Source organism: Plectropomus leopardus, chromosome 5 (assembly GCF_026936395.1).
Source record: "Plectropomus leopardus strain MGB_pleo_1.0 chromosome 5, ASM2693639v1, whole genome shotgun sequence".
Classification (NCBI taxonomy): Eukaryota; Metazoa; Chordata; class Actinopteri; order Perciformes; family Serranidae; genus Plectropomus; species Plectropomus leopardus.
Window position 1 is genome coordinate 27,323,324 of NC_142180.1, and position 14,455 is coordinate 27,337,778.

Sequence of the window (14,455 nt, forward strand, 5' to 3'; positions counted from 1 at the left end):
GCAGCGCCTTCCCTCTGGGCTTCCAGCTCCGAGCGGTGCCTGGGTAGCTGGGAGGCAGCTCCAGGCTCCTGGGGCCCTTATGCTGGGAGGAGAAGCTCGGGAGACAGAGGCGGTGTGAGGAGGAGGAGGAGGATTATGTGTATGTTTGTTTGTGTTTGTGTGTGTTCTGTTGGGGGATCCCAAGCAGATTTGTTTACCGGTAATTAATTCACCTGATTGACATAACAGCTGCCGGAGCTATGGGAAGTCAACGGCATATGTGTGTGTGTGTGTGTGTGTGTGTGTGTGTGTGTGTGTGTGTGTGTGTGTGTGTGTAATATATGCAGTATGCTCCCATGCATATTAGTGGCTATGTGTGTGTGTGTGTGCATATTTGGCTGCATACCTGTTGTGTGTGTGTGTGTGTGTGTGTGTGTGTGCGTGTACGCACGTGTAAGCACACGCGCCTCCTGCAGTGGAGGGCATTTCTACGTTGCAGGGCTGGGAGTCGGGTTCCTGGCAGAGCAGCTCTCCGTCTTCCATCGATTAGACCCGTCTGTCGGCCAGCAGCAGCCCTGCTTACACACTCTTGCCTCCTCGCTAATCTTTATAGAGTTGACTTCAGTGACAGAGTTATTGGAGCACTTGAAGCTGAGGGGAGAGGAGGAGAAGGAGGGCTGTGACAGAAGGACAAATGAGAGAGTTGGGAGGAGTGGGTGATGGTGATGACAGTTAGGAGCGGTGTGGAGAAGGATCCTTGGATTTGGTTCAGGAGATGCATGAGATGAAACCAGCCGTTTGTCTGCAAATCAGTCTGCAAGATGCATGGACACACAATTGAGTGTTTATCGTGAGCATATCTAAACGTACACATCCCTGTTTATGCCTGCAGTTTTAACTGTCTTTTATTTCTGATAATGCCTCTTTCTTTGCATCAAGGACACGTTCTTTACAGAAACAGCTTCAATCTGTCTGCTTTTTAAGCAGCGTAGACTGTAGCAGGTATAAACAGGAGAATGAAAGAGCCCTTATGTGAATAATGTACGCTCATCGAAGAGTTAGACTGGACAGCGTGTGTGTGTGCGGGGGGGTCGCTGAGAACTGGTCAGTCAATCCAGAGCAGGTCGGGCTGAGCACTTGGGATCTGAGGCTTGTTCCGCACACATTCACAGACACACTCACACGCGCACTAACAGGTCGGTATCAGTGTTGTTGTGGCCAGCAGGTAGCAGTGTGTTGGCCCGCTTGTCTGGACCCAGATAACAGCAGATCCATTACCCCCTGGAAGCCGAGGTCTGATCACCGGACAGATAGAGGCGCTCACTCACTGTCTGTGGGCCATCCAGCCAGCCAGCCTCCACTGAGGAGCTAAAGAGGAGCACAACCAGGAGCAAAAGACTCCTTCTGTTAGAGGAAATGATCAAATACAAGCTCAGTGATAACTTTAGAAAACCTTTTGTTTTATTTTTGTTGTTTAATCAGGAGGAAAAAACTCATAGGCGCCTTTTTAATTTCTCTGCCTCCAGTTTGAATATGTGGACGAGTGAGATTAGCTAAGTGACTGAAAGTGGCTCAAATATAAGAAAAAAACAAACTGTGTAGTCTCTATTTTGTCCAGGTCTGAGTCCAGAACAGAAAAATATAAATTTATCCTCTTTCTTGTGGTGCTTTTTTATCATTTTTAATTGTTTGGGTGTGAGTGGCCGAGTAAGTGGCCGAGTGTTGGAGAGATGGCAGACATCTCTGCCATCTCTCCAAAGTAATCGAACAAGATAACACTCTGCTTGTGGTGCCCAAAGTGCCCAAAAAATACATTTGAAAAACTCACATAGCAATGTCTCTTTGCAGAAATCATGAGCTACTTACTGAAGATAATCCACAGAACTTGTTTTGAGTAGTTTCATGCAGGAACTATTTCCTTCTTCTGAACTACACTTGCAAACCAAATCACTGTGCAGAAGGAAGCATGCATCTTCTGCAAGCTCACCTAGCACAGGTGAGTGCGTTATGTTACTCAGTCGAGGAGGACGACTCATCCATGAGTAGATGCACGCTTCCTTCTGCAGGTAGGCTTGGTTGGTGGAAGAAAGAAACTTGTTCCTGAATCAAACAGCTTCCAACAAGGTCCCTGGATTATCTTGAGTAACCGCGTCATGATTTCTGTGAAGAAACATTGCACTTTTTTTTTTGCACTTTGAGCACCACAAGCTGAGTGCCACCTAGTTCAGTTATCTTAGGGAGAAGGCAGATATCTCTTCAGTCAATTTCTCCAACACTCGGCAACTCACACCAAAACAACATAGACTGATAAATCACACTACAGGTAAGAGGAAAAATATGTATCTTTGAATTTGGGGTGAAGAGTCCTTTTGTGTCCAAACTAGTTATTTAGCAGGTGCAGACAGCACAGAAGCAAATTCATGTGTGTCATTTGATTGATTATTCCAGGTGCGGCTGGTGTTAACACTATTTTAAGACACGTTTTGCATCTGGAAGATAAGAAACATTTGAATAAAAAAAGCCATACTCACCACTTAATGTTTGCCTCAAAAACAAACTATTGTTTAAAATATTAACTCAAATAGCCACAAAACAGAGACCACCCCAGGAAGAGAGAATAAATGCCAAAAAACATTGAATACTTAATTGATCTAGAAGCTCTTTTTTTCCAATACGGAGGAGGAGGTATGGATGGCTGCAGAATTAAGACTAAAGATGTTATATAGCGAACAAGCAGGATCATTAGTTAAAATGGGATGCTGAATGAAGATAGCTCGCATGAACGTCGATTTGAAATGAATGGAGATAATGTCATGAAATGCAGCTCAGATTTTAGTGGATGGTTTTTATGGCGGCGCAGAGAGAGAGAGAGAGAGAGAGACAGAGGAGTGTAAGGAGTTAACAGTATGCAGGTATTGTGTATCGGGTTTGTTTGTGTGCAGAGAGAGAGGAAAAGAGGGAGATACAGGGCAGCTATCAAAAGCCACAGGCTGCTTTAAACTCCATCTCTGTTTCTTTTTCTCTCTCTTTCTTTTCTCCTTTCTCTTTCTCTCTCTCTCGCTCTCTCTCTCTCTGTCCCTCTCTCTCTCTCTCTCTCTCTCTCTGCTCCCTGGCCATGCTGATGATTGACGGCCTGAGGGTTTTAATGGGCACTGGAGAGCAGGAGCTGAGGTCGGGGTTGTCATGGCAACTAGGAGAAGGGGCCTTTTGCTGCTGCTTCACCTGAGTACTGTGGAGCCTCGTTGGCTGGTTGAGGCAGGCTGCCACACACACACACACACACTCACACACACTCACACTCGCCACACATACTTACGTGCCAGCACCACTTCCATTCACTCTTCCTCTCCCTGAGATGCCCTGCCGTTCATCCAGCCATCTCTGGCCTTCTCTCTTCCTTTTCTCATTTTCATTTCCATTCTCCTTTTGTCTTTTCTCTCTGCTGATCTCGTGGTAGACATTTCTCTGCGATTCATACTCCACAACTGGTTAACTGAATGTGCGTGTGTCATATATGGCGTTTGGCCTATTGTTGTTGCCGTCCCATTGTTTGATGATGGCTCACAATCACACAATTTATAGGGTCCAGTTGAGGTCAAAAGTATCATGGATCGCTCTGTGGTTTTGTTTGAGATCCTTCAAAGTTGGCTCTATTTATACCTCTTATTTCGCAGACTTAAGCTTTGTTTATAATTGTACAAGGTGCCATGGCATGGGCCTCCAAAGATGGCATTAAATTAGCATTTATGTGTGTTTTTTTGTGTGAAATGAGCCAAAACGCTGAGGGCCGAACAAACAAAATATTCCGTGGATAACTGAGACATCAACAAGTGTTAACAAAAGTTCATTACCGGAAATGTAGGCTGTGGACAAAAGTAATAAAGATAGACGTACCACCAAAGCGCCCGTTGCTCCAAGTTGATATATATATATATATATATATTTTATTTTATTTTATTTTATTTTTTTTTTTTCCTGAGGTCACCACTCTTTCCATGAAATCATTTTCTGGCTTTTTCAAAGTGATCTCATTTTCTTCCATACTGTGCTGCAAAAAGCCTATTCTTTCCACAGTGTGGTGGCTATTTCTTTTCAAGAATTAAAGGCCATTTGATTGTCCCTGTGGTCTCTCAATGAAGGGTTGTAGAGATGTCTGTGCACTCAAACCTTCGTGGCCAGTCTTCCCTGGAAGGCATCGATGTTGAATTGAAAAGCACAGTGTGTGGAGTGTCGACTAGTCACAAAAATTCAGTAAAAACACAACCAAGCGCCCCAACAACTTTCGGAGCCTTCGTACTCATCACTAAAGAATTGATTATGTCATTTTTTTAGCCCATGAAACTTACACCAGGGACCATACAGCAAGCAGAAACCATTACCTTTTTCGTCTGTTCTGTCTGCACTGGACATCGGACCCAAGTTTGGACACAATCTGAGACAGACGCCAGGATAATTAGACTCGTCCCAAAATGTGGTTGACCCCAATACAGAGAGAACACCACCTAACAATCAGCAGCCATTGAAAAGTGGAGCAACACATTGCATTTCTTTTCCTTTTCCTCACAGTTCACATTGTTTATCTTTCTCAAAAACACAAATTTGTATCTTGCAAATTATGATTGTTATCAAAGCCGATGATAATGGGTTTGGTCAGATCCATGCAGACAAGCAACAATTTTAACTGGATCTGACCCCTTCATATAATTTGGTCGAGGCCCGACTCTACGGTCTTAGTGAATATGAATATGAATAACCCAATTTCTCTGTGCTTGTGCAAATCCCGAATATGATCAAATAAGCCTCATAAACAGGTTATTAATTTCCATTTAATCACATTTACTGACTAGGAACCGACTTGTAACAACGTTAACTTGGAAGTCTTTAGATATTTCTTATTTATTAATTCAATTTGTTTGCGGTTAAGATAAGAAACATGTCCTCGGCTGGAATCAGACTGCGATACGAGGCGACAAATTTTACAAAGTGCAATGCAGAAACCAATGCGTAGACCTTGTATCAGTGTGGCGATTGGTTCAAGTTAAAACAAAACCAACATTTATTTAACTTTTTTGTTAACCTGCCTTTATATCGGAAATATTGAATTATCATTATTATATTAACTTTCTGATGCTGGGGGCATTGCAAGTTAGCTTTACTCTTTGGTTTGGTACATACTCTCGACCTCTTCATGCTTGTCTAGTCTTGAGTCTGGGAGGAAGTGATGCAGTTCACACACACCGACCTCGGAGTGCTATAGAAACAACTTTAGCGGACTGTTCTTCACTGTGCGACCTCTCATCACCCTCTGAGAGAGTTCTCTGTCTCGTCTCTCTCTCCATCTCTCTTGTTTGTCAGGTCCATCTGTTTAAATGTCTCTCTCCATCTCTCTGCTTGTGTTTGACTCCTGTGGATATGTCCATGTCCACACTCTGTAAGTCTCTTATGATTTGTTCAGAGTCCCACAGATTCACACCCTCTTACCAGTGCAGTGTGTGTGCATCTGTGTGTGTGTGTGTGTGTGTTTTCTGCCGCATGGCCCCGGGGCCTGTTAGTTAGTGTCTGGGCCGTACGGGTCAGCCGAGGGATGGAGGGATTGTTTGCTCTGGAAGTGAGTGAAGCTCTAGTTACAGTGGGGGAGGGGCAAGAGGAGAGCAGTGTGTGTGTGTGTGTGTATTTGTACATTTTGTGGCTTTGATTGTTCAGTTGCTAACAGATTTTGTAAAATTAGAAAAGGCAGTATCAACATAATGAAAGCTTCTGCAGTTCCTCTATGATTCGATTGTGCAACAAGTCTTCTGACCTTGACTATATACAGTACAGTTTTAGTTTTCTGATCTGCCACCCAGGGTAGATCCTTAAAGGGTCTCAGAGGGCATTGAGTTTTATTAATCTAAAAATAAGGCCTTAATTTGTTTTATTTTGACTTAAATTAATCTCACAAAAGTCTTAAAAATGCTCAGACATTGGAAGTAGGATTTTTTAAATCATTTTTTACTGCTGTTGTATTGTTAAATCTCAAAACAAATTAGTAACATCTATATTTTTTGTTAAATAATCTAATTGATTAGTTTTCGTAAACTCATCATGATGGGAATTCACACAGTGAAATCTCACATGCAAACTGAGACAAACCAAATTTCCCAGAAAACCATCCAGAAATGCCAGATATTTCCTACCTCTGTTGGTAAACCATATAGATACTTAAATGTAATTCTGAATGGCATTAAAAAGTGTTAAAAACTACCTTTCCTTAATCTGCAGGAACCCTGCTGCCACCTCGATGATAGATGAGCATTTGGCTGCCTTTAGGTAACTAAAACTACTTGGATAAGGTTAAGGAAAGACTGTGGTCGGCTCTGACTGTTGTAAGAGACTGGATGCAAACCACAGTCTGTGATGTCAAGCGTTTCTCAATGCCCATCCATCTACCCTGACCTTTTGAGAAGTGTAGCATCGTCAAACTACTTCCACGTTTGCTACTCAGATCATCATTATTTTCCCTATGTGGCTTGTCAGGAATATATAAAGATAGGTTGTGTTAAAACATACATCCAACACTGTTGTTTTTTCATCTAGACAGTGTGTCAGTCACTATGGAAGAAGGGTAATTTGTAGCTTTATAATCTCCCACAGATCCTCCTGTAACACACAAACCGGCTCCACATTCTGACTGAAAATTTGTTCTCCGGATAACTTTTTTGTTTCCTCCTCTCATCGCGCCGGCCATGTGTGAATGTCGAGCTCTGACAAAGCAGTCATGACCAAACACCGCCTGTCAGCCTCGCTGCCTCAGAAGAAAACCAGAGCAGCGAGCGTCACATCTGTCTTCTCCCCGATGTTGAAAATCATTATAATTGAGAGCACAGATGAAAGAAATATTGCCAGAAATATATTTGGAGGCCATATTCAAACTGGGGGTTGCATGCAGGAATACAGTCTGCTGTGTTTAAATCAAGATTATGGTTCTGATTTACATTTTTACATTATTCATCAATGTAAAGTGGGGCCAAAACAGTGATAGGAATTTAACAAATCCACTAAAGCATGAGGGTGGGCTGGATAATGAACCTCAATACTTTTACCCAATGAAATGTATCTGTGAGAAAGTCAGTCCCTCCATGATGTTGGGGTGATGTAGGTGCAACAATGAACACAAATTTGGGGCGCCCGGTGGCTCAGTGGATAGAGTGTCCTTGCTGCAGCGGCCGCGAGTTCGAATCCAGCCTCAGCACTTTGCTGCATGTCTCCCCTCTCTCTCCCCTTTCATGCTCACACTTTCCTGCCAATTAAAGGCAATAAAAGCCCAAAAATAATTTAAAAAAATAATTAAAAATAAAAAAAACAATGAACACAAATTCAGCCAAACCCATTAATTCTCTGTGACCTCGCAATTTTGGCCAATCGCCACAACTTAACCACAAAGTTGATGATTTAAAATTGGTGAAATCTCATTTCATTGTAGAACTGAGTGCAGCGTATTGATTCACTCAGCCCTTCCTCACCCTTCTCTCGTACTCTCTCTAGCCCTTTTCACACAGAGTTGACGCTATAAGGCCACTGCAAGCAACCCTTTTATGTGCCAAATTTGGATTTTTAAACAGAACCAAACAACGGCAGGATCATGTTGCTCCAGTGTGTGATTTTAGACAGCATTTCGGCACTGGGAAACTAAAGAGGTGTGACAGGCGTGATGTTTAACACAACAGCGTCTGCCTCTAGTGTTACATATTTACACGTCTGCAGCGTTTTCTAAACACTAACAATGGCATAACATGGCAATAACAGTCATTTACCAGCACTTTTATGAGGAGGCTGATCTCGTCCTCTGCTTGAAGGGTAAGGAGCTCCAGGACCTCATCGTTTTCCCAATATGTGGACATTTATGGCCATGTTCTTTTTCCTTGAGTTAGCTTCTACTGCTACTTTCTACTTTTTAAATCCTTTGGGTCGCATGCATCACATCATCATCAAAAGTAAAGTGTGTAAGTAGGCTAAGTAAGATTTATTTATACAGGGCTTCTGACAAATTTTGTTCACAAAGTGCTTTGAAGGGGCAATATACAACATACAAGAAAGAAACCTAGAAGATTAGCTGATTATCCGCTCCACGTAGTTAAACATGAAAAATTAATTTGCTTAGTTCATAAAGCAAAACACAACACTAATACACAAAATAAAAAAGATTTAAAAAAAACAGAGTTAGTAAAATGTTACTCCTGTGACGCCAATGATCTGTTTGCCGGCTTTCAGACAATGTTTCAGCGCTGTAACTACCTGCAAAACTCTGTCCACAAATGTACCTTTTACACAGAACAGCAAGGTGACCCAATGGCATGAAATAACCGCCTTGAGGAGGCAATGAAAAACGAGCTAGTGACAGGGCTAACTGTTAGCATCACATCGGATAATGTTATCCAACCGTTATTAACAGGTTTAACGACAACGTTAAGCCATTTGGGCGTTGTTGTGAAATTGTTGGGGCTGTTAAACTGCTCACTGTTGGAAGTTAGCCATTACTGTTGTGTTAGCTCATGCTTACTGAGCAGAGAGAGCAGGAGAGCGGCTCACAGAGACAATCCTTCAGCGCTGCTTCAAACGGCAGCAACAGCTAACAATTATTTTTGCAATTTTCACTTGCCCCCACAATTTCTTTGCAAAAAAAAAATGCCTAAAAACATTGAAAACCACACATTTTTAAAGAAAAGCTGCCATGAACTGAGGCATTTTAGGCTACAACAATCCCAAAAACAGCCCGCAAAATCCTGGAAGGACTGACAAATGTTGAGAGCAGGCAAGGAGAGTTTGAGCTCAGTTTTATTCCTCAATTTATTCTTTTATCAGATATTTCCTGCCCTAAAGATAAATGAAGACAGAAGAAATATTTCAAAAAAATAAACAGCAAGAGTTTTTTCCTCTAATTACTCAGGGACTTGTTCTGAATAAAGTTTCTCCAACCCTACATTGAGGCGCCACTGGCACGCTTTTAATTTGAAGCAGTTGCAGGAAGTGTTGGATTTTTGACATTTAGGAATATTATTGTTCAGTCAGAGTTTGTGTATTTGTTCAAAATGTTGCCCATTTTGCATAGTTTTTGCTGGCCCCAGTTTGGAACACTGCTAGGGGGGAATGGACATATCGAGAAAGAGGAGCAATTGGGAGCAGATCTGAAACCGTTTATCTCCTTTGTGTCTCAGAGAAAGAAAAGAGCTGTGCGTTTGTATGACTCTTCCTGTTCATAACCCAACCCCTCTCTCACATCTTCAAGTCCAGCTAGTTCTGAAATGGTTTCGATTGATTTGGCTGTCTGTTGCGGTCAGATGGTGCATCGCATGAACTGCTTCACTGGAAGCACTCCAAAGCCTTAATGTTCCCCCTAAACTATCTGCATCTTGACAAGATAGTTTTGTGTCCTTCATCAAATAATTTATCTCTGTGAGTAAATAATAATATCTTCATCAGTTATTGGTAATTACCCTGTTTGTGTCCAGAAATTCAGTGAGCGTAATCAGCGTTGGAAGTTTTGTGGGAGATAATTTCTGCACATCATATCTCTCTTTCCATTATTTTCAGGATTATTTTAACACCTTGCTGATTGCTGCTTACAGTCTGTGGCTTCATCAAACGTGAACACTGAGAGTAAACTGATGTTTTTTTTGTGTTTGTTTTCCAGAGTGCGGCCGCTGCTCCCAGTCCAGTGATGGGCAACATGCCACCCAATGATGGCATGCCAGGAGGACCCATGCCCCCGGGCTTCTTTCAAGTAAGAAAAAAGAAACTTTCTCGCTGACTTCATGTCTTTCACCCACCCCCACCTTCACCCGTGTCACATCCCCCGACCGCCCCTCTGCCCCTCCCACAGCCATCACTAAGCCTATCCTTCTGTCTCCTCCTCCTTTTTTAGCCTCTTTAGCTGTCCTAATCCCTGTCCAGATGTGTTCCCTTCTCTGTCTCTCTGCCTCCGTCCCATATGTCCTCGCTCAGGTTGTTAACTCTTGGCGCTCTGTCTGAAGCTGTGGATGACTTCTAAAGAGCTTTTTTTTTTTTTTTTAAATCTAAGTCTCCCCAAATGTGAAATGTTGCTTTTGTGAGCAAGTGAAAATGATTTTTTGGTGGAGGAGAGGAGGCTATTTTCTCTGGTTTGTGTTACCTGTCTTACTAATTCCTCCTGTCATCACTGTTCTCTGAAGGCTGTCTCAGAGGCTGACGAGGTCACGCACACACACGCACACACACTTTCTCTCTCAGTGTTTCTATCACTCTCCTCTCTCTCTCATACGTGAACATGCACACATGCAAGCCTTATTTGACACTTTGACACACATTAAACTAGTTACACTTTCAAAATTGAAAATATCCGCACCCGCACAAATATTTATCGAAATGGCAGAGGTGAAAAGAGAACTTAATTTTAATACTTTAAAGGGACAGTTCACCCCAAAATCGAAAATACATATTTTTCCTCTCACCTGTAATGATGTTTATCAGTGTGGATTGTTTTGGTGTGAGTTTTGGAAATGTCGGCTATAGAGATGTCTGTCTTCTCTCAAGTATAATAGAACTAAATGTCACTCGGCATGTGGTGCTCATATTTGCACAAAAAAAAAAACATTTGAAAAACTCAACAGCAGTGTCTCTTTCCAGAAATCATGACCTAGTTACTCAACATAATCTTTGGACGGAGATGTGAGCAGTTTATGCGCACTATTTTTCTTTCTGCTGAACTACACCCGCCAATATTAGCTGTTTCCATTACAGATTTGTGCAAAACTTTAGCAGTATTTCTGAAATGGCAATAAAACACAATTGCGAGATGACTGCGTTTCCATTGAGTGATGTTATGTGACTTCTGCATGGAGATTGATGTTCAAAACATTAGCAGGTTTATTTCTCTTGCAGCCACCGCACCATGAGCGATAATGGAAAGGCAAGCCCCTTATACATGGGAGCAGCCATGTATGAGGGATTTCTGGGAGGTGATAGTCCATGACCACCTGAATGATTCACTTAACTTTTGAAGGCTAATGTGATGCAATAACTCCTCTTGTAGCGCCTGCTGCTTCATGCCCAAGGGAGTCAGTTTCTACCAACAAGTGAATAGCCATAGCATCATGTGACCTATAAAAGCGAAAAAAACGGTTTCCATTACAGTTTTGCAAAATATGCCTTTTTTGAATCACCTGAAATACCACCTCATGCGAGCATAAAAACTATTTTGCAATAGATGGGATTTTTTTCAAAATTGGCATGTATCTATTAGGCATATTTTAATTTCAATTTGCACAATTTGAGGGTTAATGGAAACCCGCTCTGTGACACTTGTCTGTAAGAGCCACTGAAGAAGTACTTCAACATTTTGGGAAATATTGTTTATTCTTGGACTGGAGCCTAACACTCTTACTGATGCTTGTTCGCTTTGTTGCTGGGAGTTTAATAAGTGATTGATACTCTGTATCAGTAAATATGAAGCTGCAGCCAGCAGCCGGTTAGCTTAGCTTAGCACAAAGACTGGAAGCAGAGGAAAAGCCTGGCTCTGCCTATAGAAAACAAAATCCGCTTACAAGCATCTCTAAATCTCACTAACAAAATTGTCAGCACATTGTGAATTTAACACATTTTTCATTGAAGCTGGACTAATCAATTGCAAGCTGTTGAACCTGTTTCCTGCCTTGTGCTAAGCAACGCTAACCGGCTGCTTGATGTAGCTTCATATTTAACATGTTTAGTTTGCTCAGTTGCGGCTCAAATAACTGTGCTCGTATTTGGTCAAAGTCTGTTTTTGTGATTTGCGACAAAATGTGCAGTATTCCATTATGCTCTGCTTGTTATTTCTGATTAAGCCTGCTTTACAAATGCGCTCCTGTTGGATGTTTAGTATGCCTGATGTGTAAATACATACAGTGTGGAGCCGTATAGCCGTTTGCCTGCATTGTGTTGTGCTGCTTGATTGGCAGCATGTCGTGTGCAGCCTGTGTGTGTGTGTTTGTGTGTGTGTGCGTGCAGGGGTCGTGGAGAATGTTAATGATGTATGAGCAGTGAGCAGGCCGGGGAGAAAGCTATCTGATGGTGTTGCATGAGTGACATTGCTTTCCATAAATAGCCCCTGTGTGCAGGGCAGACAGACAGACAGACAGGATGGGTAGGGGGAAGACAGGGAGAAAGAGAGACAGGATGGATGGTTTCTTTCCAACGCCGCAACATTCACTCTCCTCTCTTTGCTTAGCTCAGCTAATCTGAGCAGCAAAGCAGGCAAATGTAAAGAAAACAACAACAAGAAGTGTGAACAGAGAGGCTGCATCATGCACAGAAACATGGACAAAATGTTCTCTGCACCTCTCCAAACTTTACATCCCAAAATCAAGCAGACGGTGTTGCCGAAACAGCAGCATATTTCAATGTAGCGTGTTCACATGGCATCTTTCAACTTCAGCTCAAGCTGAAACCACACACGCTGCTCCAGTAGCTGACATTCACTCCCTAGTGAACTAATGGTTGCGGTCCTGAAAATGCAGGCTACTGAGTTTTCTGCAGTTCATTTATTCATTCAGGTGAAGGGGAAGCAGGATTTTTTTTATCTTTCCCTCCCACATGTTGTTGAGATTTGACTCATATTCTCATCTCAGTTACACTGGAGGTAAGGTCAGCCGTTTGACAGTGTGAAATGTCCACCTTTGTAGGAGACGCAACAATGTTTATTATGTTTTCGATGCAGAATTGTGAATGGGTGGTATCTAAAACTGAATTTTCTCAGCGCTTTAGTCATTTCTCATCTCTGGGTCTGCTTCCTCCCGCCACCTTCTCCCTCTCCTCTCTCCTTCATACGCCTGGCATCCTTCTCCATGACATTTCCTCACTCTCTCCATTTCCCTTGTCTTTGAAACTATTATTTTCTCGCTCTCTCACACGCACACTGCTTCAGTGACACATGCTTACTCACCAACTCTGTTGTGTGTGAACTGTTCATGTGCTCTGTGTGTGTGTGTTGCAGATTTTTTTCCCAGTTGCACTCGCGCGGTAATTAACATGGGTGACCCCAGTACTGTTATTGGCTACGGTCCTGGGAGAGAGGGATGAGGGGCAAAGGAGGGAGAGTGGAGGAAAATGGAGGTGGAGGGTGCAGGAGGAGGAGGAGTGTGTCCGCTCCCGTGCTCCCCTAATCTGTAGCTCACAGGACGAGCTAGGCGTCAGACTCCTGCAGAGAGAAAAAAAAGATAGATGAAGAGAAACATGCTTTAGGTAGGAAGGAGAAAAAGTGGGAGAAAAATGCTTTGTTTTATGTGAGCATCTCTATACATTTGGTGTATAATCCTCCCCTCCTCTCAGTGAAAGTCCATCGCTGCTGCATCATGGCCCTCTGGGGAGGACAAGCAAAGGGGGGAGATGACGGGGGGAGTAGAAAGCGAGAGAGGAGAGGCTGCGAGGAGAGATAGAGTTAATGACAGGGAGGAGGAGGAAGAGAAAGCAGCACAGAGTGGCAGAGAAGAGAGGACACTGAGACGTCAGGAAAGTCTTTCAAAAATGTTTTTATTGGCCTTCAGAGATGTGTGATCGCAAAAATGACAGCTGACGACAATAGTGGACAGTTGAAGGATTCATCTCCCATCTGCTGCTCCATAGATAGAAATGAAATATATCAGGGAAATGTTTAACTGTATGCTTTTAATAATGCATCCAGCACATGTAAATGCAAAAAATATTGAGAAGAGACACAATCTAAAAGAAACCAGCATCAGTAAGAGTGTTAGGCTTCAGTCCAGGAAAAAACAAATGAGATAAAATGTGCTCTTTAGAGATTTATATGGTCCACCTGTCAAATAATGCCCCAAGAAATCTTCCTTTGTTGACCTTATTCTCTGATCCACACGTCAAGTACTTGAAAACTTAATGCGCTCCATTAAGTCTGTTAACCAGTTAGGGTGGGGCAGCCTCTTTCTACTAAACTGGCGCGGCTCCTCTTGCCAAAAACGGGATCCAAAGTCAAGGGCAGTGTGTTTTACTGCAGGTAATTGCGGCTCTTCAGGGAGAACACCAAAAAGCACAACAAGAGGATTAGGTTTGATTACACATTTAACAACAAGCAAACCCAGGTATCAAAGACGAATTTAAGAACCCGCTCAAAGCTGAGACATGGCAGGCACATGGCAAATTAGGGGGACATCTGCTCTCAGTAATTTATTTATCAAAGGTAAGATTGATCTCATCCTGATCCTGGTCACTTGTTTTACAGAGATACAGATAAATAAGGTGAAGTGCTTTTGAAGCGTGAATGGGAGACTGAAAACCATGCAGGGATGGTTGAAGAATGGTGGCTCTATAGTGGTGCCCCACTGACCACCCCATTGCCAAAGATATTTGGAGGCTGATATTACTGTATTTAAGAGGCCCTGGCATTCTTATTTTTTAGGCTACAGGGAACGTAGTAGTGTCATATGAAACTAGAAAGCCTAAGGTAACCATTGGTAACAACCATGTCGGCCTA

The 14,455-nt window shown here is 42.6% G+C and overlaps 1 protein-coding gene across 2 annotated transcripts in view; it reads left to right on the forward strand.

Annotated features, from left to right (window-relative positions):
• Positions 1-14,455, forward strand: part of ssbp4 (single stranded DNA binding protein 4) — a 112,128-nt gene that overhangs the window by 71,530 nt on the left and 26,143 nt on the right. For both annotated transcript variants that reach the window (XM_042481907.2, XM_042481914.2), the window contains exon 5: positions 9,650-9,739. In XM_042481907.2, the coding sequence (XP_042337841.1) occupies positions 9,650-9,739 (90 nt within the window). The remainder of the gene's footprint in view (positions 1-9,649; positions 9,740-14,455) is intronic.